This window comes from Tachysurus fulvidraco, chromosome 1, assembly GCF_022655615.1.
Source record: "Tachysurus fulvidraco isolate hzauxx_2018 chromosome 1, HZAU_PFXX_2.0, whole genome shotgun sequence".
NCBI classification, from domain to species: Eukaryota; Metazoa; Chordata; class Actinopteri; order Siluriformes; family Bagridae; genus Tachysurus; species Tachysurus fulvidraco.
The window spans coordinates 44,670,636-44,697,486 of record NC_062518.1 but is presented as its reverse complement, the minus strand read 5'-3'; the positions used below and the strand labels follow the sequence as shown (position 1 = coordinate 44,697,486).

At 37.6% G+C, this 26,851-nt stretch overlaps 3 protein-coding genes across 6 annotated transcripts in view; 1 reads left to right on the top strand and 2 right to left on the bottom strand.

The window, feature by feature from the left end:
- Nucleotides 1-19,384, bottom strand: part of LOC113662257 (dynamin-3-like) — a 36,133-nt gene extending 16,749 nt beyond the window's left edge. The window contains exons 1-16 of one of the 3 annotated variants that reach the window (XM_047812706.1): nt 19,183-19,384; nt 18,538-18,903; nt 16,748-16,821; nt 12,561-12,710; nt 11,336-11,539; nt 10,363-10,461; nt 9,335-9,495; nt 8,840-8,982; nt 8,448-8,583; nt 8,176-8,243; nt 7,198-7,336; nt 6,523-6,609; nt 6,363-6,433; nt 3,192-3,243; nt 2,478-2,486; nt 1,050-1,163 (exon numbers count right to left, since the gene is read on the bottom strand). In XM_047812706.1, the coding sequence (XP_047668662.1) occupies nt 1,050-1,163; nt 2,478-2,486; nt 3,192-3,243; nt 6,363-6,433; nt 6,523-6,609; nt 7,198-7,336; nt 8,176-8,243; nt 8,448-8,583; nt 8,840-8,982; nt 9,335-9,495; nt 10,363-10,461; nt 11,336-11,539; nt 12,561-12,710; nt 16,748-16,821; nt 18,538-18,698 (1,668 nt within the window). In that variant the 5' untranslated portion in view covers nt 18,699-18,903; nt 19,183-19,384. The remainder of the gene's footprint in view (nt 1-1,049; nt 1,164-2,477; nt 2,487-3,191; nt 3,244-6,362; nt 6,434-6,522; nt 6,610-7,197; nt 7,337-8,175; nt 8,244-8,447; nt 8,584-8,839; nt 8,983-9,334; nt 9,496-10,362; nt 10,462-11,335; nt 11,540-12,560; nt 12,711-16,747; nt 16,822-18,537; nt 18,904-19,182) is intronic. The other 2 variants (XM_047812712.1, XM_047812718.1) reach the window with 2 other exon arrangements.
- On the bottom strand, nt 3,319-4,876 carry LOC125141082 (myosin heavy chain, cardiac muscle isoform-like). Its single transcript, XM_047812774.1, has one exon. It carries the CDS (start codon nt 4,603-4,605, stop codon nt 3,688-3,690), a length of 918 nt encoding a protein of 305 aa, XP_047668730.1. The 5' UTR covers nt 4,606-4,876; the 3' UTR covers nt 3,319-3,687.
- Nucleotides 19,385-23,932: 4,548 nt separating the features above from the next.
- On the top strand, nt 23,933-26,407 carry LOC113662261 (golgin subfamily A member 6-like protein 2). 2 transcript variants are annotated; one of them, XM_027177001.2, is made up of 2 exons: nt 23,933-24,249; nt 24,332-26,407. In XM_027177001.2, exon 2 carries the CDS (start codon nt 24,339-24,341, stop codon nt 25,815-25,817), a length of 1,479 nt encoding a protein of 492 aa, XP_027032802.2. In that variant the 5' UTR covers nt 23,933-24,249; nt 24,332-24,338; the 3' UTR covers nt 25,818-26,407. The 2 variants fall into 2 exon arrangements, with proteins under 2 accessions (XP_027032802.2, XP_027032803.2); XM_027177002.2 differs by having other exon boundaries at nt 24,225-24,356; nt 24,540-26,407.
- Nucleotides 26,408-26,851: the final 444 nt, after the last annotated feature.

Sequence of the window (26,851 nt, the reverse complement as noted above, 5' to 3'; positions counted from 1 at the left end):
TGAAAATAAACACTCAGGACAAGAATTTCTAGTGTTTCATCACTATTTCTGTTTTTCTTTCCAATAATTGGAGCCACACATACATCACAAAAACACATTCACACACACCACAAAAACAAACTCACACACACCCCACATACACACCATACAAACACACACTCCCCACATACACAACACAAACACACACTCACACACACACCCCATATGCACACCACAAAAACACACTCACACACACCACACAATCACACCACAAAAACAAATTCACACACACTCCCCACATACACACCATACAAACACTCTCACACACACTCCCCACATACACACCATACAAACACACTCACACACACTCCCCCATATACACACCACAAAAAACACTCACACACACACCCCACATACAGAGCGTCTAGCTTACTGTTTTCGCCTGGCTAAAATGCGGCTAAGGGAGATTGAGTGTGGACAATTAACAAGTAGTTGTTGATGAATGAAGGGGTAAGATGTGTAAGATGTTTCACAAAATTAACTGTAACTCTAAACGGATAAAAGTACCATACTTTAACGAATAAAATCAGAGGAATAAAACCTTTGTGGTTCTAATTATCTGAATAATTTCAGATTATTAACTCCACAAAAATCAGCACAATTGTGCTAGAAATGCTAGAAACTACATTTATTTATTTATTTATTTATTTATTGTCAATGATTTACAGATGTTTCTCAAAATATCTTAAGTTTTGTGGACTGGTAATATTCATATATTTAAAGTATATCCAATAAATTCTGTCTGATAGTTTGTGTGTGTGTGTGTGTGTGTGTGTGTGTGTGTGTGTGTGTGTGTGTGTGTGTGTGTTATGAATAAGATCTGGTGAGATTCTTTAACTCCAAACATTTTTCTGACCCTGAAATTAGCTCCACCAGACAGAATGTCTGTGAAGTGAAGCATCTGCGTGGCAGTGTTTTCATTACAATCGCATTTCACCTCGCCGCCACCAGAGGGCGATGTCACCATTATGTGCAAATCAACCTTTTTCAGTACTGAAGATGGCTCTCACCTCATCATCCTTGAACCAGGACAAGCTCTCTGCCGTTAGCACGAACCAGTACTCCTTAGCTCCTCCTTTCATGATGCTGATGTTGTTGATGGTCAACCATCCTTTGCGAATGACCTAATGAAGGGTGAAAAGTGCAACAGTCAAAAAAAAAACAGGGTGGTGTTTGTGAAGAATAACAGAGATGCTTGAGTGGTACATTTTGGTTGTTTTGCAGAAGCCACAAAGAGCAAAGAAGAAAATAAAGCAGCGCTGGAGATCTCCACAGAATCAGAACAAACACAGTGTTCGTGTGTTAGTCAGGATTTCGTTTCCGCTTGAAAAAATTAAAAATAAAACAACAACAACAACAACAACAATAATAATAATAATAATAATAATAATAATAATAATAATAATAATAATAATAATAATAATCTGCTATTTAACATTTTTTATATGGTCTTCTTCAGACATTTAAGACAGTAAGTTATTAAAATTGTAATAGACCAAGCTTCATGTATAATGTAATATCGCATCAGCATTTTATTTCTTTTTTTATAACAACCATGACCTGAGGAATTCAGCCATTCTTGTCTTTAGTTCTCAAAATATTTGTTTTCTGTTTTCTTCTTCGAATTTAAACCAGACGTGAGTGTGGTCTATAACAGAAGTGTTGGTTTGTTTGATATCATCACTGTTCCTTATAATAACTGCAAAACAGTGAAAAATTGTTGACAAAACAACATTTTTAATTCTCTAAAGATTACTTCCTTTCCTTTCTGCTTGTGTGGATTTATTCAGCTGCCGAACCTAATGTCTGAACCTCTAATGTCTAAGTAAATTAAAATATGTTTCACAACATCAAGCTATTTCCCAAAATGTATTAGCTACTAGTTCCCTAGATTAATTAAATGAGTATTTTTGGAGACCAGCCAAGATTTGCTTCCCTGTACACACACACACACACACACACACACACACACACACACACACACACGGTCTTCATGGGACATGTGTAGAAGCAGCTCTATTAATAATACGACTCTAAATAATCTCCTCTGGCAGTTTAGACAGAAAAAAATCCTACAGAAATATTTTATTTCGGCGCTCGGTCAGTGATGCCGAGTTTACCTTGAGCTGCTAAAGCAAACCAATGGAAATAAAGATTAATGTAACTTTATTATATTGTGTACATGTTGCCAGATTGCAGTATAATATTCATGACAGAATGAGAGAAGGATAAATAAAAAAAGATTTTTTTTAAAGCTATACATTGTTAAACTACAACTGTTCTATCGTGACAAAGCACTCATTTACATCCATAATAATATAGAGGGTGTTCATCATAAAACCTCTCCCTCTATCTATTTCACTCTGTCTATTGATTTTGCTTTAGTTCTAGGACTAAGTTTTGGAAAGCAAGCCAGAGAAATGTTTTTTTTTTCTTACCTGGATGTCCTGTCAGAGCAGGAAACATGGCAGATCTCGGTAAAACATGGACATGCATGATGACAGCTCGCTCACAGCACAGATAGAGGGAATAAGGGTGGAAAACAAGATGCTGGCCATAATGACATAAAACAGTTCATGAAAACACAACTCGAGTCTAGGAGTTGGAGATATAGCCAAAATATAAAAAATAAAAAGCTAGTACAATAATTAAGGCCAGTGTTATCTTCGCTAGCTTTTCCCTGGCCTTGTACCACACTAATACCTCACCATACAGTAATATACAGTATTGCAATGTTTAGATGGTTATGGTTACATCACCCAACTCCAAACTGAACTCAAAAGCAACCATGCAGGAACCAGAACTACAGCCATGACAAAACAAATGAACAAGCAGAACTCAAATTCAGTCGTACATTAAAGCACGATAATACAATAAAACAGTAATGCTATGTGTGTGTGTATGCCGACGATAATGCATAATGCGATGTGTGTGTGTATGCCGAAGAGACTGAGGTGAGGTTTGAGAAGAGAAAGAAGAAAAATAATAATAAAACGCTACCAAGCAGAAAGCATACATTTAGATTTATGTAATGTGTCGAAAGTGTGAGAAATTAATTACCTTAGATTACACACACACACACACACACACACACACACACACACACACACACACACACACACACAAACCTGCACGCACACACGGATGCTAACCTGGTTTCCAGCTGAACTTGTCTTGTTCGCTTGGCTGCTACGCTGTTGTGCACTTTTAGGAAAGAAAGAAAGAAAGAAAGAAAGAAAGAAAGAAAGAAAGAAAGAAAGAAAGAAAGAAAGAAAGAAAGAAAGAAAGAAAGAAAGAAAGAAAGAAAGAAAGAAAGAAAGAAAGAAAGAAAGAAAGAAAGAAAGAAAGAAAGAAAGAAAGAAAGAATTTTATTGTACATTCAAATTCAGACTGAACATATTGGAGGATTTTTTTCCCCTTCAGAATAAAAAATATCTGTGTAAATTTCATAATTGTTATTACACTGTCTCAAGCTCTTATCTATTTTACTTGAGGGAAAAAAAAAACACGGCACAAGTGAAGTTGAAAAATTTATCGAAGCTTTATAAACAAGGAAAAAACCTACAATAAACCTTCTTAATCTAAAACCACACGGGAATGTACATGCTTCTCATTGCAGTTCTCTCTGTCAGAAACTTCTGTCTCTCTTCAATCCAGGAGGCTCGAACTTCCTCCCAGTCCTTTTTCTCTTTCTGCCAGTTCCTCTTCATTTGCTCCCAGTGCTCTTTGTTTTCCTTCCAAATCTCTCTCATTCTTCCATCTCTCTTCCTTAAAGTGCTTTTTCTCATCCTCCCCTTTGTCTGATGCCTCCTCCCATAACATCCTCTGCTTCATCCAGATCTCTCTCTCTTTCAGTTGGTCCTCTTTGTCTTTCTCTAAGACCTGTATCATCGAGTCAGCTATCATTTCTCGTTCCACAAAGAGTGTGATGTTATCCTGGAGCTCACAGATGTGTTGCAGATGTGCAGTGTTCCTCTCCTCCAGCTCTCGCACCTTCAGGATGAGTTGCTCCTCATCCTCTTCTGCCTTCGTGTTGTCTTTCTCCTCCATCTCTCCAGTCTGCTTTTCTGAGTCCATCATAGCATCAGACAGACCTTCTTCTATCTGAGACTGGTTTTGCTCCAGATTCTTTATCTTTGTCAGTAATTCCTCTGTTTGTACCAGGTGAACCATTTCTCTCTCCTCCAGGTCTTTCTTTAATCCTAAATTCCTAAATTCTCTCTGCATGTTTTCTTGCAGATTATTCAACTCCACCTTTCTGAGCTCCTTCTGTCTCTGGTTTTCCTTCTCAAGCTCTTGTATCCTCTCGTCCCCCAGCTCGGCCTCCTCTCTGTCCTGCTGCTCTCTGCTTACAAAAAACATGGTTTCCACATCCCCTGACTTCAGAATAACTACCTTATTCTTGTTGTTTGTTCTATCTCTCGCTTTTGTGTCTTTCTCTTTATTTATTTGAGCCTGAGTTTCTTTCAGATTTTTTAGCATCCTGATCAAATCCTCCAAGAGCATCTGAATATCTCGATCTCTCTCCATCTGTTCCTGCTTAAAATCTGCGAGAGCTCTCTGCATTTCAAATTATTGAAACATCACAAATTATTTCTCTGCTCTGCCTTTCTGATCTCTTCCATTCTCTCTCTATTCTCCTCAAGCTCTCTTAACTTTTTAGCCATCTCTTCCTTTTCCTCCTGCATTGTTTTTAGCATGCTGTCTTTCTCCAGAAGCTCCCGACTGATTGCTCTCTCTCCATTTCAGCCAGTTCTACACTGGAACAGAAATAAATGAACAATAATACCTGTGACGACCTCTGTGTACAATTTTCGCAAGAACAGATTTTTTTGATTCATCAGCAAAGTCGTGTGTGAATAGTTCTGTCAATTACGTCATCGTTCGGTATCAGTTATCGAATTACTGCCGGGGGGTGGGGGGGGTGGGGGGGGGGTTTGACGTTGTGACGCTGGACACGTGATGTCGTTATTCAGTGCTGCAGCTCCGGGGCTCAACCACTAGAGGGCCGCAGAACAAGAGGCTATTTATGTTTCTTAATGCATCGATCTGCAACCTTTTGTGTACCACGGACGGGTGTTATTAAAAGAGAATCTGTTTGTTTTTTTCCAAAATAAAACATATTTCAAAGTGTGATTGTCAATAAATTAGTTAGCATCAGGCTAAATATTATATTTATGTAAACCAGTAGCCGCGTTGCTAACAAGCTAGTTAGCATCAGGCTAAATATTATGCTTATGTAAACCAGTAGCCGCGATGCTAACAAGCTAGTTAGCATCTGGCTAAATATTATGTTTATGTAAACCAGTAGCCGCGATGCTAACAAACTAGTCAGCATTACCCTGTATGTGTTTCTAACTAGGCCTGTTCATGCTTCATCTATTCTCCGTGATTTAGACTGAAATATAATTTTATTTGATTGATTTGTTACAATGTAAATGCATTGTTCTATAATTACTAAATATTATTATTTAAATCTTTACATATGCTAAGTTACAGTTTACAAATAATTAATAAACCATATTGGGGTATTGTACAACTTTATAATTTATAAATATGACCTATTTTTAAAATGTCTTTTACTTTAGAAAGAACATGGAGCTTTATTCTGTTTAATTCATACACTATCAAGTTATTGTTTAACAATACAATAATAAATCCACAAAATCAGGAAAATGGTTAAAAATCAGCAACATTTTGAACATTGATGCTTTTAACACCACCAGCACCACCAAGTCTAGTCTTTATTCCCAGCAATTCCTGAAATTCCCTTCGAATTTTTTTCTATTACAGAAATATTACAGTATTTTCCGCACTATAAAGCACACCTAAAAGCCTAAAAAATTCTGCCGTGCGCCTAAAAACCGGCCGTGCGCCTAATAATCCAGTGCGTCTTATGGTGCAGAAAATACTGTAGTTCAGATGTTTGTCCTTGTTGTGACCACGTTACTAATATAATGCCATATAAATCCTACAAACATTCAATTCCACTCATTCTTCAGACATTAAAGTAGTAACCTTCATGACGAAGGAACCTGTTTGTATTACTGAATGAGAAAAAATCTCCAGTGTTTGCTATTGCACTTAGAATTGATCAAACTGGAAAAGCCTCCATTTAGGAAAACAGTCAGTGACTTGTAGCACGACTGCCATTTTGTGGGTCAAACAATAGGAGACGTGTTTACTGAAAACAAACAGAACTATTTATATACACAGCACGAGGAATCACCACCCTCATACACTTAACACTCATTGAACAGAGGAACCGTTTGGGGGCAGCTGAAGGCACCAGATCATGCCATTAACACTTAGTGAATACCTACTTGGCAAATCCAATGAAATCCTCATGGTTGGTGTTGATGTATGCAAGCTGTACCTCAATGAGCAACAGAATCTGTGGAAACATCAAAAAATCTTTTCTATATTCTGTGTTTTGTTTTTTTTTTCTTGTGCTGCTCAGATTTCTGTGAAAGTAGTCAATACCTGCTCTTTGGCCCGGCTCTCGCGTTCGCGAATGTGTGAAGTGACAATCCGCTCTGTCTCCTCCCTCAGCAATGGGAACGTTCCCAACTACAGAGACGTAAACAGACGAGTACAGTATCACACTGCACACTCTTTTTTTTTTTTTTTTTAAAGTTAAACACCAAGAATTGCTTCACCAGTTCTCACCAGATAATGAAATGGGAAGAAAATGAAATAGGAGACATTTAATTTATTTAGGGAAGGAGTTTTTAGTGTCAGAGCTTTGGAATAGGCAACGGTCTTCAGGAATTTGTGAGTACAAGGTACAAGGAAAAGTTGTGTTATTTAGAAGGGATCAAAAGAAAAGCTAGTGAAGGGATGACAGTTTATACCTTCTTTAACACATGGACAGTTTTTTTTTTTACAGATGTTCCACAACAATAAATACAGGACGTATAAATATGACGAAAAGCCCTGCCTCTCAGCAAAGAAAGCTTAAACTCTTAATAAACTAGCACATCATTTTTTCTTTCTTTTTTTCTTGCATTAACAATAAAATTTAAATAATACAATGTTTTATGAAGCAGGTACACCAAGATTTGTAATAGAACTATAACATTAACCCTTGATAGCAGTCCTTACTGTCTATGGCTGTATGTACCATGTGAAAACATTTGTGACTAAGAAAGATTGTACCTTATTAGCACACTGACGCACTGTGTTGATGAGCTCTTGAATGACCAGGTCGATACATTTAATGCAGGGTTCCTTCAGCTTCACGATCTGTTTCTTTACTATCGCCTCAAATGCCATGTCTGGAGTGAACAGGCCCGTCCTGGAAAGATGATGATGCTTTTAGTTATTGTTTCCGTAGCAACAACAAATTCACGGGGACTTTCAATTTCAGTAGGTGGAATTGCTCCAAAATCTACATTCTGATTGGCTGAAATGATGTAAGGTGTGATGAGGAGTGATGATTTCTGCACTCTGATTGGTTCAGACAAAGAAGTTAAATTTCGTGCTAGCTACACTGTGCACAAACATTCAGTCATTTCTTCGTACAGTGATCCAGATGTATGAAGATTTATTGCATGTCACAAGTTAAATACAAGCAAACTCTTTAACATTTAAACATATAATAAGAGAAATTGTTGGATTTGCAAGTTTTTTATCCCTCTATTTGTTTAGAGCATTTGCTTATTATTGGTTGTTTATTCAAGTTTTACTTTGTATTATTTAAGATAATTGTTTGCACACAATACGAGAACACTGCACAATTGCAATATAATTCGCAAAGCTAACGATTACAGCAGCTTCCTAAAAAGGCAAAACTTACCTGATTCACATTCTTTGTTCTTCATTTTCTAGAAGTAGTGTTCAAAAAACTTGCAGTAATTTTGTTTTGTAGTTAATTAAAAAAAGATTCGCCACCATCTCGCTCTGACTCCAACGCACCTGACGGCATAATTACGACTTCCCAGGAGGAAGTCCCACTAACTAGCGATGTATAGCAGTTCAGATTGCATAACACGTAAAATCAGTACAAGTGTAAATAATAGGTATAGAAATAACAATTTTATGATATATGTTTATGGTGTTTAATAAACCGGTACAATTACCAGGGTTGAGATGATACTTTGAGTTGATTTCAGAATAACGTTATTCATTCATCACCTGATGCCATGGATGTTTTTGATAGCGTAGCTGATCTCCCGGCGCATCTCCTTGTCATCACACTCCATCTGTGTATAACAGACAAGATTTCAGACCACAGAACAAACAGATTTTGGCTGATTTTTTATTTTTTTTGTCACATTCTGTCATTCTTTCCAGCTTCTCTGTTATTTGTCGGTATCACAATGCCTGGTTATGCATTCTCACTGATTTATTTCTTAGAGCCTGAGCTCGCAACTGGAGCTTTTATCACACGGACACAAAAAACTTGCCTTGACCAGTTCAAATGGGAAGCGTTCATGAAAGATGCGGTTGATCTTAGCTCCTCCCGACAGCTCAACAGTCTCCACCTGATCGCCTGATCCCTCGATCCGCTTCTCGAAGTCTACTGCAAACTGCTGCACCATTCTATAACAAACACATACACTTCTAATAAAACACCACAGGGTTCAGTTTGTTACGGTTTATTGTGTAGTCTCTCATTGTCTAGTGTTTAGTGTGTAGTCGCTTAATTCTGGCTGTCTGACTCCTCAACGTCTCGTTCGTACCAAAGTCAACTCTTTGACTTTGCTCAATTATGTGAATATTACAGCCGAACAGCGTCTGTGAATTGTTGTGTGTTGTGTTGTGTTGCGTTTTGTTGTGTTGTGTTAAAGGAACTGACTGCAGCAGGGCCTTAGTCTTGCGTGACGGATCGTCAGGTCTGAAGTGACGATATTCCTCTGCTTCTTTGTCCAGAGAGAGAAGCTGAGACTGAAGTTTACTCCGAAAAGCAGGCAGTGTGTCTCGAATGTGATTGGTCAGTTGCTGTGGAGATAAAAATCCAGAAAATAATAACAAATTTGTCAGCATTATCTTTTTTCTGACACAAAAATATTCAGAACAGAGGAGTTTTACGCTTTGCAGATTCTCTGTGGTTTTATAAGCATGCTGTAAAGCAGCGGTCTCCCATCTTATCCGCAAAAGGCCGGTGTGGGTGCAGGTTTTCATCCCAACCAAGCAGAAGCCACACCTGACTCCACCTGTTTAATCAGTTGTTCTTGGCATTTAGTAGACTCTGGTGTGGCTTCTGCTTGGTTGGAATGAAAACTTGCATCCACACCGGCCCTTTCCGGATAGGATTGGAGACCCCTGCTGTTAAGAAAGTTTTAGATGGTACCTGGTTGAGGACTTTCTGCAGGTGAGGTGTACCCATGCTGTCAGCCAGGTGTCTGTATGAAGGATGAGACAGGAAGAACTTCCTCTCTGCAGCCAGAGCCGCTTTTATGTCCTTCTTTCCTTCAATGTCCTTCTGACTGCGGTTTACTACCCCAATATAACCTGAGACAGGGGGCAGGACTGTGTGTGAGATGTGTGTGTGTGTGTGTGTGTGACACTTGACTATATCTGAGAGTGAATACATCCATTCAACTATCAGTCTATTCTTCTATCCATCTATCCATCCATCCCTAAATACATCCATCCATCCATCCATCCATTTTCACTAGAGTTTATCCTTCACAGAGTCTTTAGGAAACTGTTGTCTATCCCAGGGGACTCAGCCCACAAGGTGTTGGACACCCTGGATGAGGTGTCAGTTCATCCCAGGGCACAATCACACACATGCGCACACGCGCGCACACACACACACACACACACACACACACACACACACACACACACACACACACACACACTGATGAAGCGTGTTTATTAATATGCACATAAAAAATATCACGCAGTTTGGTTTTCAGACTGCAGTAAATCACACAGCAGGTGCTAAATTAATTCGTTTGTACTGAGCCGGATGTGTGTTTTCTGGAACTGAATCATCAGGACTTTGCAGTGTGGGGCTTCTCTTTAACTCTGTAACATCTTAGTTATCTTTAACAGCACAAGTCATTCATTTGCCTGGACCCTGTCCTGTATTTAATGCCCAAAACCCAACACGTATATATCTATGATATATATAGTTTTGACTGCCAAAAAAAAAAATTGACCTATACGGCTTACACCAAAAAAACATGGATTTTTGAAGCATGAATGAAATGTTTTGGGTTCTAAGATGCAGACATGCAAATTGTGATACAGTTCTGTAAAATAGCTGTCACAAACAACAACAATTTTCAGATCAGAAATGTTTCTCATTTTGAAATCCTGTATACAGATTCATCTCTAAAGAAAAATGAAGAATGATCTTGGTGTCACCTCTCCGCAGAGGAAGCAGCTTGTTCTCCAAAACGTCCCGAGCATCAGTGCCTTCATCCATCAGGTCCAGTTTAGTGATCACGCCGATGGTCCTCTGACCTGCAACAGTAGAAGTTACAGGTTAGGAACAATGTTGCTGTGTCTTACAGGTACAACAGGTGATGTGGGGATAAGTCTGATACTAGCGGTTTACTGCCGCTAGATCTGTGGTGACTGTAGCCAGTTTATTTACTGCCACAGATGAAAACCCGTGTTTGTTGGATGCAGTGATTAATGAAAAAATATTCACAAGACAAAGACAAAATCAATAAATGTTATTTTTTTTTCAGTATCGAATGGATTGTTTGCATTAATATTTTGTTTGTGCTATCAACTCTGGTAATACGAATAGTGAAATTTCACTGCTTTTGGTTGCCGTCTTTGCGGCTTTCCGCCGATTAACATTATACTGTAGATAAACGCCTCAAGCTCTGACTGCGCGTGCAAATAAAGCAGACAGCTGATGATGTACTTTTGATAGACTACGCACATGCATAATATCAAAGTAAAAAAGTCGCTCTTTGATTAAACTAATAAATAATTTTCTTTCCCATCGACAACATGTCTTGCATTTAACGTAATTTTTATTGTTTATTTATGAAAATAAAAATTATACTTTTAGTTTTTGGGTGGTACAGATCTGCAAACAGTAAATAAAGTGGCTACAGTCACCTGGTGCTGTTTATGTAAAAGTTATTTGTGTTGTGTTCAGAGTCATTTTACACAGCTGCTTCAGCTGATTTACTGTTATGTGCTGTCAGTGCAGTGATAGATAGATAGATAGATAGATAGATAGATAGATAGATAGATAGATAGATGGATAGATGGATAGATAGATAGATAGATAGATAGATAGATAGATAGATAGATAGATAGATAGATAGATAGATAGATAGAAATCAAACTCATAGACAAGGCACGTGTACTGTCTCACCCTGAGGATCCACCTCTTTAGCCAGTTTGAGAGCGTCAGAGTTGGCCAGGTCGGTGTTGGCTGGTGTGACAGCGAGGACGAGGCAGCTCTCTCGGCTAATGAATTGCATGATCATCTCGCGGATCTGCTGCTCGATGTCTGCTGGCTGGTCTCCTACGGGCACCTTGGTGATCCCCGGCAGATCGATCAGAGTCAGGTTCAACACTGTGCAGAGGATTCAAATAATTACTCAATTACACAACATATTTTACCCCATTCTTGAATCTGGGATATGGGGTCTAGACACTTGATAAGTAAAACAAACAGAGGAGAAAATATACAACCTGCAGGTAACATTTTAGCATTGCATAAATAACATAATGTAAATCTTCAGTTATCTGTAGGCTGTCAGCGTATACAAGTGAAACATTCAAGCCATATTTAATTTATTTCATTATTTAAAAAGCTAGATCTCCTCTATACATGAAAAGTATCTTGATATGACATAGCATGGTGTTTCAGCCACAATACTCTCCACACAGTACACCGCCTCCACTGAGGCACATGATATTAAATAACCTTTAAGAAACTGTCTTCCGCTGCCTAAAATAGACCCTGTTATTTTGTATTTTGTTCATGGGGAAATGGGAGGAAGCGTACTGACTGCATTTATATAGTAGACAGTGCACCGAATGCCAAGAGCTGTCCGCTTCAAACTGGCACACCATTTTCCCAATAATGCCCTGTGAGCATTCATTCCTTCCAGGGTTCAGCTTTTTATATCTTTAGTTCTTTTTTGTTTTAAATAATGAAATATTTACCCTACATGGTTCGAACAGACATCAGACTGAATTAGTAAACAATACACAAACTAGTTTACCACTAGCTCTTTATACCAGTATACTGGTATTCCTGTCCAACAGCATGTTTTCAATCAGTAGAAACAAACTGTTGTGTCTGTGAGTCTGTTCTATAATGAGTATATAATGAAAATATTTTCTATGAAAATTTTGCCCCTAGTATTCTAGAGAAAAACAGAAATACTTATGAAAGTCTAGAAGTTCTTAAAATCCTGAGTGTCTACTTTATATATACTAACCACCGCTGTGAAATGGTTTCATGGATATAAACCCATTTGTCATGTGAACATGGACACAACAACAAAAGGAAGAAAGTACATTGTTTTCATTTCTGGGGAATAGAGGTAACAGATAAATTAGAAGTGAGGAGGCCGTGTACCACGTACCATGTGGAGAAAACACCCTCAAGTTGATAGGAACTGGTGAGATGCCCTTATTGGCTCCTGTGACACGGTCTGTCTCTGCCTCAATCTCTTGGCGAACTTCATCGAAATCTGTGAACTTCTTTCCTTTGCAGTGAAGAAACTCGGCCCACTCTGTGGAAAAAAAACAAGATAAACTAGATTTGTAAAGTTCGTTGCGACAAACTTTGATGTTGGCTTTGAGGGTGCAAGTATTCGCAAAAGATGGTGCTTTTGGGGGCAAGTGGACATAAGGGTTATTGTTGCTTTTGGAGGCAAGTGGACAGAAAGCTAGGGTGCCAAAACATTTGGAGGTAAGTGGAGACAAGCATGTGACATCATCCAAATACTCTTGAGGAAGTTCCCCTTATTTGGCTATGTTTTGATATGTCACATGTCCATGTTGTGCTCATTTTTGATTTTCACGTGACATCACATGACATCATCAGAATACCCGTGAGGCAGTTACCCTCATTGTGCTGAGTATTTTGGTATGTCACATGTTCATGTTGTGCACATTTTTTATTTTCACGTGATGTCACATCATCAGAATACCCGTGAGGAAGTTCCCCTCATTGTTCTGAGTGTTTTGATAGGCCACATGTCCATGTTGTAAAAAGTTTTTTTGATTTTGCATATTTTGGGGCGGGGATGCGGCACAACCGAAAGGCCAGTCGATACACCAATTTAAACCTTTGTTCAGAGTATCACCCTAAAGGAGCTGGCCAAGTTTGGTGTAGAAAGTTCGAAAGCTTTCCAAGTTATAAACCTCCAAAGTTTATAACGGGAGTCTATGGGAAAAAAGGCCACTTTGAGACCCAGTACCGGAACTCGGATTGCTTAGAAAAGTAACAGCAACAAACTTCAGACGAGCGTCTACAACATATCCGAATTTGGTGCATGTGGCTCGAAAGCTCTAGGAGGAGTTACTCTTGATAATTTTTTGTCTAAAGCTTAAATAGGAAAGCAGAATGTTGGCTTCTAACAAAGCCAACATAACAAATAAATAGTATACTATACTATGAACAGTATAAATACTGTATATGCATTGAGGCTTACTTACATTTCTTTCATTTTTTTTTTTTTTGGTGGAAAATGTGAATCGTGGAAAGCACGAGCACAGGTATCTTCTTTTAAACTCACAGAAATGAGACACACATGTAATGACTTTCTGTAATGAGCTGTACTCATGTCCCACACACATGAGCGGAAGACGTATTTTCATTTTGTACGATCACAAGATGTTCTGAATTTCCCAGGGTTCCCTGAATTTGCGTTCATTTCTGTGATTACCATATCACCAAATCCTGGAGGGACCGTTTCAAGTCCAGTTGGATTCTGCTTCATGAGGATTTCAGACAGTCATCTACATGTGGACTTTGAGGACAACAACCTCCCAATCAACACACAATTGTCAGACTTTATCTGACTGTATAAAGGATATTATTCATAATAACACTTCCTGGTGTTTATAACAGTTTATAATCACACCTTCCAGTGTCGCCCAAATGAGGATGAGTTTTTCCTCACCTCAGTCACCTCAGACTTGTTCATTAGGGATAAATACAAACACATTTGAATGTCTAATATAAATCTTGAACTTTTGTATAATATTAATCTTTTTATAATATTAAACTTGTTATATTGTGTTTCTTATGTTCTGTAAAGCTGCTTTGATCTATTGTTAAAACTATTGAATTTTTGATTTGTATTGAATTGTACATTTGATAGCAAACTAAAAGTGAACTCCTTCTTCAGTCAGCATTTTCTATCCCTGATTTTTTGGCTTTACAGGCAAGTGCTTGGGTTTACGGATGGTGAAACAGCCTGTGATGCACAAAACATGCAGGAAAAGACTCTATTCAAACATAAGAATAGAATAAGAATAACAAAGGAATTCACTGCCATGTACTCTGTATGACAAAATGCAGCATGTCAGAAATAGGACACAGCTTCGATATCGGTTTTTATCCAATTTGAGTTTTAATATATAGATGATATAAAATCTATTAATATAACATTTTTATATATGAGATTTTATGACTTTAATAATGCACATATCTCAGCTATTTATTATCCCTATTATTATTCATTAAGTGGTCACTCATCTGAAACATTTTTAGTGTCATGACAGGAACACGACAGACGAACATTTAAATTAGTACGGACAAGTCATGTTAAAATTAAGGTAATGTGGACTGTACAAGTGTAAAACAACTGTGCACACACAAACATACGGCTTCGGATTCATTTTCAGAGACTTTTTCAGAACATTTCCCGATGGCTGGCAGTGAAGGTCATCTTAGAATGACTTTCATCTAGTGGCCTAGAGTCATGTATTTCTAATCTTACATTTCTCTATGGGTTGAGACTGAATGAATGAAACAAGTCAAGTTGGCTGGCAAAAAAACACTCTTGCTAACATTATACTGTAACACAAATGATAAACAATGCTTAAGCAATATTTCACAAGCAAGAGTGCAGTTATAGTAATTATCAGCCACAGATAATCATAGCGATGATGATATTCAGTACAACAACCATGTCGATATTCAGTATAAGAGCCATTTTAATATTCAGTACAACAGCCATGTTAATATAAAGTACAAAGCAGTGTTAATATTCAGTACAACAACCGTGATGCTATTCAGTGTAACCGCCATTTTAATTTTTAGTACAACAACAGTGTTCATAATCAGTACGACAGCTGTGTCTATATTCGGTGCAACATTCATGTAATATTCAGTACAACAGCTGTGTCGGTATTCAGTGTAACAGCTAGCTTAATAATCAGTACAACAGCTCTGTCAATATTTAGTACAATAGCTTTGCTGATATTCAGTACAACAGCCATTTTAGTATTCAGTACAACAGCCGTGTTAATGTTCAGTACAGCAGCCTTATTAATATTCAGCACCACAGTCATGTCAATATTCAGTACAACAACCATGTTAATATTCAATACAACAGCCATGTTAATATTCCGTACAACAACCTTGCTGCTATTCAGTATAACCCCCATTTTAATATTTAGTACAACAGTCATGTAATATTTATGACAACAGCTGTGTCGGTATTCCGTGCAACAACCATGTTAATAATCAGTACAACCGCTCTGTCAATATTTAGTACAATAGCCTTGCTGATATTCAGTACAACAGGCATGTTAATATTCAGTACAACAGCCATTTTAGTATTCAGCACAACAGCCGTGTTAATGTTCAGTACAGCAGCCTTATTAATATTCAGCACCACAGTCATGTCAATATTCAGTACAACAGCCATGTTAATGTTCAATACAACAGCCATGTTAATATTCAGTACAACAGCTGTGTCTATATTCAGTACAACAGTCATGTAATATTTATGACAACAGCAGTGTCAGTATTCAGTGCAACAACCATGTTAATAATCAGTACAACAGCTCTGTCAATATTTAGTTCAATAGCCTTGCTGATATTCAGTACAACAGGCATGTTAATATTTAGTACAACAGCTGTGTTAATACTCACCAGAACAACAGTCATGTAATATTTATAGAGAAATTGATAGTTAAGGGCCAGCAGTGACAGATTGGTAGACCTGGGGTTCAAACTAGCAACCTTCTGATTGGTAGGCCAACACTTTAACCACAAAGCTACCACATTCCCATACCATACAAGATTCGGTATAACAGCCATGTTAATATTCAGTACAACACCTTGCTGATATTTAGTTTAACATTCATGTTAATATTCAGTACAATAGTCTCGCTGATATTAAGTATTAAAGCCATGCTGATTCAGTATTCAGTAATGTTGCTGGAACTGGAATTTTAAAGGGATCGTTCAACAGTGAAATGTACTAAATATAAACAATCTTGAAAAGCCACATGTCACATGTCAACCTACTGTACATTTTAACAAGGATATGAACAGTCACAAGGTATTGGAACGTCAAGGACAATTAATTGTATTTGATAAACATTGAACATTTGGGATTGATCAATGAGAGGACAGTTTACTCAAACAAAACTCGCAAGAACACATTTTGGTAATCTTTAAAATTTTTCTGTGTGAAAGCAAACAGAGTCAAAGAGAAAATGCAGCATTTTGACAGTATAAGTCCAGATTTCAAAGAAAGTGCAGATCTACTAGTCTTATATACAGCAGTATATAGGTCAGGCTACTCACCTGTGTTAGAGTTGATGAGTTGCAGCACCAGAGGCCTACGGGTGACGATGCCAGAGCCTCGGGGAAGAAAATCCCTTAAAAACGAAACAAAAAAAAAAAGCAAATTACAACAGTTTCAAATAAATTCACTGAATGAATACGTCGGAGTTTATTCTACATGAACTCACACGCTACAAGTATCTTTTATCCGAGCCTGCTTACTGATCACAAAGCAATTAACTTTAGATAAAAAAGGAGCTTAAAAGGCATTAGGTCACATGCTAGAGATATCAAAGAGAGAGAGACATTGCTATGATGGAGCATCCTGAGATGAGGTCAATTTAGATGCTATTCTGAGACATATCAGAGACAAACAAAGAAGCTTCTTCCAGCTTCTTAGCATCACGTTTAGATCCATTTTTATATCAGATCACTGCTAATTTCTCAAATGTGATTTATGACTAACAGTTAACAAAGCCATACTGTATGATCATGATTGTTTCTGTAAGGATTGTTTCATGTATGATTCTCCTAATATTTGGAGTTTTTTTCAGTGGCATGACAATATTTTCATTTGATTTTAGCTTGAAAGAGGGGAAAATTAATTAGATGACTGTATGCAGCTGTTAAAACACAAGTAAAAACAGGTACAAACTTGTTTTGAGGGTGAAGCAACATTAAATGTCATTCTTGAGATTCTTTAAAACGCCCCCAAGTGTTTTCCTTCTTACATAATATACTATTAAGGAAAAAAAATGAAGCTTGTCTCACACACACACCCACACACACAGGCTTTTGTATGATTTGAGAGTGTGCAGTATGTGTGTGTATGTGCGTGTGTGGTGATGTGTAGGTGATCTATTCTGTGTCATTTCCATCAGTGTTGAAGATTTTATCAAAGCAGAGCTAGTTTTTATACAACCACGTTCTACAGATCTTACGCTACGTCCACTTATACATTGAAATTTGGAGATCATCTGTTTTCGCAACACAACAAAGTTTTGTTTTTTTTTTTTTTTTTTTTTGCAAACAGGTGTGAATATAGCAAAGGACACACCACTTCTCCTTTATCTCGTATGGAATGATGCAGTTATACACTGCTGAATTTCACACACAAACACCAAATCTCCCGCCAAATCATTTAGCCTCAAGAAAACTGATTTGTTGTAGAATGGAAGTCACCATTACAACCTGGATGTTGATTTATTTCTTATATTCATCTTATAACACATCACTACATAAATAGTTACAATCTATTATTCATAATTTTTTTAAATCTTTGACCGGTAAAAATCACTGACCCTGGAGACTCCTTCCAAAAATGTTACTGTATGTGAATGTGAAAGTGAAGGTAAATCTCCTTTACATATTAACCCATTTTAAAGAAACGATACAATATAAAAACATTATAAGAACATACATTATAATAACATAAGTGATTTCTGAGCTGAACATTTGTTTATGGGAAGTGTTGAAAAAACACATTTAAAGTTCTTGTGACTTTTTTTCCGTACAGGAAGAGAACCCTGTACATTGAGGATAGCTCTATGTAGAACATTTTATTGGTTTGGTGCATCACTCTGGAGAGACACATGGGCCAAATAGAATTGTTTTTAAATTGGCAACAACCCATACTCTCTGTTCCAAATCAAGGTCTAATTGAGGATTGAATAAATAATTGAATAGATTTAGTTCTTTCAATAAGTGAAAGATAAACACCAAGCAACGTCCCCACCCGAGCAACATGGAAACAAGCACAAGACAGAGTTTATGTAGTGTTTTTGAATGAATATAACTGGGATAAAGCTTACTTTCCCACGAAGTTCTCCAGCACGGAGCTCTTTCCGGCGCTTTGACCTCCCACCACGGCGATCTGCGGCAGGTCGAGATTACAGCTTTGTCCGATGGTGCTGAAGGCGTCCTGCAAGCTGTTCACCAGTGGGATCAGGTCCTCCATGCCTCGGTTCCCCATGGCGGAGAGAGAGAGAGAGAGAGAGAGAGAGAGAGAGAGAGAGAGAGAGAGAGAGAGGGAGGGAGGGAGAGAGAGAAAAAGAGAGAGAGAGAGAGAGAGAGAGAGAGAGAGAGAGAGAGAGAGAGAGAGAGTTTGGGGATGGAGAGCTAGTGAGGATGCTGATGCTGACCTTTGCGCATCAAGAGGCCAATAAGCGTCGACTCCGCTGAGGAGGAAGAGACGCAGAAGGATGTAACTGCGCAGTCGGTTCACACTGGTCCTTTTTTCAAGGGCATTGAAGCAATCAGGAAATCGTGTGAATTACGCGATCCGTTCAATTACAACCCATGCTTAATTGCTCAGCACTTTAAATACATCAGGGCTCAAACAAATATCAAATTATACAACGATAGTCTACATTTGTTGCTGCATGATGCCCAAAGCGCACAGAGATGGACAGATAATCTCGCACACAAGAAAAGAAAGAAAGAAAAAAAAACCTTACCGTTATTCCAGCTTCCAAACAACACCGCAGACCTTAAATTCCCAATGACTGATCCTGCTTACAGACTGATGTACAGCTACTGGGTTATTTTCTCAAGGCCTGTCCCAGGGTTTGTCTGTAACGGGTTAAACCGCGGGCGCATCTGCGCGTCAGAGGGACATCACGTCCCAAACCTGAGACTATGTAATTCACCAATGACAGATTAATCGCTCCTTTAACGCAGCCGCACTGATGACGCATGACGCTGCGCTGTGACCGACATTCAGTCTGACCAATGACAGAGTAAACGAGCCTCTCTGAGCGACTGTATAGGTTGAAACGTGAGGGAAAACAAACCCACCCCCTTCTTCCTCCTCCTGCGTCTCTGGAGCGTCTCTTCGTGCTCGTCGCGGGGGTCGGTCAGGAGGCGCACGTTAGGCCCGTCTGGGATTAAAAACAAAAAAAAAAACCTAATACATTTTGAATATTTTGAAGATATTTTTAAGAGAATATTTTGAATATTTAAAGAATGACTAATATATATATATATATATATATATATATATATATATATATATATATATATATATATATATATATATATATATATATATATATATTTTTTTTTCTTTTTCTTTTTTTTTCTGTTAAAGTATTATTGGTCCTATAATAAAGAGGCCCCATCATATTAGGGGAGATACTCAGGGGAGTGTTGTCACTCCTCTTCCTTCTGATGTCCTAGTGGTCCAATAAAGTGCTGTGAAAGTGCTCTTAGAGGGAAGAAAATGTGATAACATGACTTCTAGGGTTCTCCTGTTGTAGATGGCATGGAGCGGCCACTCTGAATATGGTGCTATTTAAGTTAGTGTTTCTGTCTTTTTGTCTTATCCTGCACTGTTTGCACCAGGTTGCACAGATGCACTTTATGTGCCTAGGACTTAAGTCCTTAGCTGTGTTTTTTGTTTTCTGTTGCCCCATGGTCCTGGAGAAATGCTGTCTCATTTCACTGTGTCCTGCAACAGCTATATATGCACTCTAAAAATAATACATTGGCTCAACTTAAAAAAAATTAAGGTAAAAAAATTCCCTGCATCTTTTTAAGTAATTTCAACTCAGTCATTATTAAGTAGACATCATGAACCTTTTATACAGTAGTTAGACTAACCCAATTTGTTTAGTACAACCAACATGTTTTGACTTAACCTCTAAAAGCTTAATTAAGTTGAAAAAAATTTAATTTTAATTTCAAAGTTTTGGTGATATTAAGTGGTCAAATAACATAATTTAAGCTATTCTATCTTCTTTATTTTGATTCCATTCTACTTATATATGACCATGCAAATTGTTATCTTAATTTTTTTTAGTATAAATAACTTATTTCACTTTAATCAGAAGAAATAACACAGCAATTCCAGTTTTATGATGAAACTGGTTTATTATAAAACCAATGTCAACTTGTGTCCAAGATGTTTTTTTTAAATACTTGGACAAAAAGATAATTATCCAGGACTCAATTATTTTCCAAGTAAAGTCAAGTAAAGGCATTACCTTCGGGCTAGATTTCAGACCATCCAGCTCAAAAATTATTTTCTGAAACACCTCAAAAATATTGTTTTATTCCTTTGGGTAGCTGAGGTTGAGAGTATATATCAGGGCACAGGCTCTGGATACATCCAGGTCTTGCAGGACTTCCTTTCCCTCAATAATAATACTGGCGCTGGCTGGTTCAAAATTTGTGGCACCTCTATGCCAATCTTCATTACTTCATTATCCACATCATCCTAAGTAGGTCAGAATCAATGTCAGTGTTTTAAGTCATAGTTTAAGTCACAGTTGGAAGCTGCTGAGATTAAAACAAAGCAAAAATAGTATACTTAACTATATAGCCTCGATTATAGTAATAAAGTGCAGACTAGGCTATGCTTACACACAGAAGATGTGATAAAATGCCCTTATATCTGTCCTTCCTGTGGAAAAAAATACCATGCAGTGCCTTATAGGTTTCACTACATGCAACAAAATGAACTGCTCTCTACTTGTCCTTACGACTAAAAAAATGTGTCTCTAGTGAAAATAATGCCATGAAGGTGCCATCTTTTTGCCCCTGCCTTTCAAATACAGTAGCATGTGTTGTCCTCAGTTTAACCTAGGAAGGTGTGAGAGGTGTATGATTGTCTGTTTGTTTGTTTGTTTGTTTTCTGTTTTAAGTTTAGGTTTTTGAGGAATCGTACAGAAAAACAGTGGACTAGCTTAAGTACCTTAAATTATTTACAATACGTATATACCAACTAAATGTCCTTAATGAGACATAATTACTTCACTGTGGGATTTTATTTTATTTTATTTTATTTTATTTAAATTTTTTTTATGTTATTCATGTTCACGTAATTATTTTTTTTAAATAGTTGACCAACCGTTTTTCTATATGTTACACTTACAAGTGGTTTGTTCCTACAGCTTTTTGTGATCTTCATTCAATCAACACACCTGATTTATCTCATCAACAATCTCTCTGTCCTGTGAAATTGTGTGCATTAAAGCGCAGAAAGGATTAAAATACTAAAGGGGACATTTTGAATCACAGCTTGTGGAATAAAAGGTGTCGCTGGTGTAACAACACCGTGCTATTACATGTCAGTGTTCATACCTAGATCATATATTCATTTATTCTTTGCTCCATAGCAGATAATAGTTTATTATTTCTGCCCACATCTCACTAGCTTATTTTTTTTATTTGTAAATTAGCTTAAATTAATATAACTACCAGTATTTTTTTAATGACTCAAATATGCAATAGTTTATATAGCGATTATTGCTGCAGCTTACTGTTAATTGCTATAAAAATAATATTTTACTTGACCTACAGTATATGCAGTATACCCATAGCAAACAAAAGGAGACATAAATCAGTTGATTACTGACTTTATTATTGGAGATTTTTGTTATATATTGAGAATAATCAAAAATCTCTTCCATCTTAAAGACTTTCTTTCTTTTTTTCACATTTCAGCTACAATAGTGGACAAAATAAAGGACAGAACTATGGACCATTGAGCAACTTATGAATCACAGCATGTATAAAATGTTTTTAGTTTTTCAAAAGTATGAAAGCTGCTGCACAGGCTGCCACTCAATATATGCAATAAAGACTAATAAACGCTAAATAAATTGCAAGTACCGAGCTGTTTCTGATCTGAACAAACTATGAAGGCTCTAGGATCACAAAAGCGTAAATCCAATAGTAATTCTCTAAGAATATATTTGGCATATCATCCTTAACTGGTTGTTAAGAAAACCAAAATAAACCGTAATTCCTGGTGCTGTGTATATAAATAGTTCCATTTGTTTTCAGTAAACAAGTCTCCTATTGTTTGATCCGCAAAATGGCAGTCGTGCTACGAGTCACTGACTGTTTTCCTCAGTGGAGGCTTTTCCAGTGATGTTTATTCTGAAGCACTTAAAATATGGACAGTTTGATCAATTCTAAGTGCTATCAATATCAATTCCAAAAACACTGGACTTTTTTTTCTCACTCAAAACCACCATTGAATGTTTGTAGGATTTATATGGCATTATATATATACATATATATATATATATATATATATATATATATATATATATATATATATATATATATATATATATATATGTGTGTGTGTGTGGTCACAACAAGGACAAACATCTGAACTAATATTTCTGTAATAGAAAAAAAATCCTCTGTTCGAAGGGAATTTCAGCAATTGCTGAGAATAAGGACTAGACTTGGTGGTGCTGGTAGTGTTAAAAGCATCATTGTTCAAAATGTTGCTGATTTGTAACCATTTTCTTGATGTTGTGGATTTATTATTGTATTATTTTAAACATATATTCAACAGATAACAGACTTGATAGTGTATGAATTATTAAACAGAATAAATTAGTTGATGTTTTTTCTATAGTAAAAGACATTTTAAAAATAGGTCATATTTATAAATTGTAAGTTGTACAATACCCTGATATGGTTTATTAATTATTTTTAAACTGTAACTCGGCATATGTAAAGATTTAAATAATTATATTTAGTAATTATAGAACAATGAGGAACAAATAAATCAAATAAAATTATATTTCAGTCTAAATCACGGAGAGTAGATGAAGCATGAACAGGCCTAGTTACAAACACATACAGGCTAATGCTGACTAGCTTGTTAGCAACGCGGCTACTGGTTTACATAAACATAATGTTTAGCCCTGATGCTAACTAGCTTGTTAGCAACGCGGCTACTTATTTACATACACAATATTTAGCCTGATACCAAGTAGCTTGTTAGCAACGCGGCTACTGGTTACATAAACATAATATTTAGCCTGATGCTAACTAGCTTGTTAGTATCGCGTCTACTGGTTTACATAAACATGACATTTAGCCTGATGCTAAATAGCTTGTTAGCATCGCGGCTACTGGTTTACATAAACATGTTTAGCCTGATGCTAACTAGCTTGTTAGCAACGCGGCTACTTATTTACATACACAATATTTAGCCTGATGCTAACTAGCTTGTTAGCATCGCGGCTACTGGTTTACTTAAAAATATTTAGCCTGATGATAACTAGCTTGTTAGCATCGCGGCTACTGGTTTACATAAACATGACATTTAGCCTGATACTAACTAGCTTGTTAGCATCGCGGCTACTGGTTTACATAAACATAATATTTAGCCTGATGCTAACTAGCTTGTGATTCATTCAGAGATCTGAACAGTTTATATCATGAATGACTTTTATTAAACAACACACCAGATCCGTCTGAGGTCTAATGAATAAACCCCGTATTATGGTGACAGAATTAAATAAACTGGACAATCTGATGTCTGAAAGCATCCTTTAAACCTGTGCTGTGTTTTCTTTATAGTTTCGTGTGTTTCAGACAAACAGCTTCATGAGACGGATTAAAAACCTAAATAGCCACAAGTCTCTGAGGGCCCTCTAGTGGCTGAGTTACGGAGCTGCAGCTCCTCTGGTCCTTTGGACCTACTAATTCTAATTCTAATGATGGTGAACGGTGACGTCACATGGACAGAACTTCCACAGAACTTCCACACGACGGTAAAGCACAAGGTTTTGGACTAAACCTCATCAGAGATCTTCACAGTTTGTATTGTTTATTCATCCTGCATTTCTATTCCAGTGTAGAAATGGCTGATTTGGACAAAAACCCTAAACGGGAGGGAGAGCAATCAGAGCCAGTGGCCTCCTGCATCAGTCAGGAGCTTATGGAGAAAGACAGCATGCTGAAAACAATGCAGGAGGAAAAGGAAGTGATGGCTAAAAAGTTAAGAGAGCTTGAGGAGAATAAAGAGAGAATGGAAGAGATCAGAAAGGCAGAGCAGAGAAATAATCTGCGTGAAGAAATGAAGAGAGCTCTCGCAGATTTTAAGCAGGAACAGATGGAGAGAGATCGAGCTATTCAGATGCTCTTGGAGGAATTGATGAGGATGCTAAAGAATCTGAAAGAAACTCAGGCTCAAATAAATAAAGGGAAAGACACAAAAGCGAGAGACAGATCAGACGACAAGAATAAGGTAGTTACTCTGAAGTTGGGGCATGTGGAAACCATGTTTTTTGTAAGCAGAGAGCAGCAGGACAGAGAGGAGGCCGAGCTGGGGGACGAGAGGATACAAGAGCTTGAGAAGGAAAACCAGAAACAGAAGGAGCTCAGAAAGGTGGAGTTGAATAATCTGCAAGAAAACATGCACAGAGAATTTAGAGGATTAAAGAAAGAGCTGGAGGAGAGAGAAATGGTTCACCTGGTACAGACAGAGGAATTACTGATAAAGATAAAGAATCTGGAGCGAAACCAGTCTCAGATAGAAGAAGATCTGTCTGATGCTATGATGGACTCAGAAAAGCAGACTGGAGAGATGGAGGAACAAGACAACACAAAGGCGCGAGAGATGGAGGAGCAACTCACCCTGAAGGTGCGAGAGCTGGAGGAGAGGAACTCTGCACTTCTGCAACACATCTGTGAGCTTCAGGCTAACATCACACTCTTTGTGGAACGAGAAATGATAGCTGACTCGATGATACAGGTCTTAGAGAAAGACAAAATGGACCGAATGAAAGAGAGAGAGATCTGGAAGAAACAGAGAATGTTATGGAAGGAAGCGGCAGAAAAATGTTTGGAGGGAAGAAAGAGCTTAGAGAAAGAGAGGGAGATCTGGAAGAAGAAGCTACGTGAAGCTATGTTGGAAATTCAGTCTATGAAGTACACAAAGAGCAAAACGGATAAATGCAAGTTGAAGGAATTGGAACAGAGGAACGCTGAGCTCCATCAAAGCAACAGTGAGCTTCAGGCTTCCATCAAACAACTTCAGGAAGGAGCAGACATGGCAGTGATCGAACACATGGACAGAGAGAGAAAGAGCTGGGAGAAAGAGAGAAAGAGCTGGGAGAAAGACAGAGAGAGCTGGGAGAAAGAGAGAGAGAGTTGGGAGAAAGAGAGAGAGAGCTGGGAGAAAGAGAGAGAGAGCTGGGAGAAGAAGAAGGCCAGTGAGGATGAGTTGGGAAGTCACAAAGACGCAAAGAAGCAGACAGATCAGGGCACGCTTCAGCAAAATGTAACCGAGCTCCAGGATTCTTTCCAGCAACCTAAGGAAGTAACAGAAAGGCAGTGAGACAGAGAAAGACAAACAGAATGGAAAAGGGAATCTGAGGAAGTCATATTTTGATTCAAAAGAGAGAGAGAGAGAGAGAGAGAGAGAGAGAGAGAGAGAGAGAGAGAGAGAGAGAGAGAGAGAGAGAGAGAGAGAGAAGCAGCCGGCTTTGCATATCAATAAAATGTGTTTTTGTTCCTTTTATCAAAAACAAAAAATAGTGAGCAATCATCATTATCAACATCGTCATCATCATCATCGTCAGGTGTCATTTCGGATCATTGTTTTGTTTTTGTTTTTTTAGTATTTAGTGCCGATTACATACAGAGAAAAAAGAACAACAGTTAATTACAGGAGAAAACACGTTAACATCAAATCAAAAATTTAAACCAAATTTTTGTAAAGTTGGAAGTTTAAACTTGGATCTTAAGTGTAGAAATGTCACGGACAGTGGTTGCAAGAGTGGGGGCTCGGGGGCTTGAGCCACTCATGTATTGTCAAGACTGAAAACATTTTACATCACAAGGTCGTTAACTCAACTATACATGGAGAAACATGGAGTATATGTATCACATCGTGTGAGTTTATATTAAAAACAACTGTTCTCTGTGTTTCATGTAAAGATTTCTATATGATTTACTGTAGTGACTCAAACACCAACCTCAACGCATCAACGAATTAAAATAATGCTGACGCTTTGTACTCCATAAGGCTAAAGTTAGCCTTTGCATCCTCTACTCATAGGTATATAGCAGGGTTTTTAAGTATATAAAAGCATAACAACAGACGACCCAACTGTTACGGATCTCTGGGACATTTCCCTGCTAAACCACTAGTAGGCAACCTTGTACATTTTAACCGTACCCCTTTTTTTGTTTTGGTTGTTTCATTCTCTCTGTTAATAGCTAGCTGTTTTAAGCTCCTTAATCTGTACTATTTAGCTGTTTAGCTTCAGTTTGTAGTTTTGCATGAAACACATGGAACACTCAGCCACACAGACTGTGATATTTAAACGGGCACACGTTCCCTCCAGGCCCTTGTGTCTACTGTAAAGC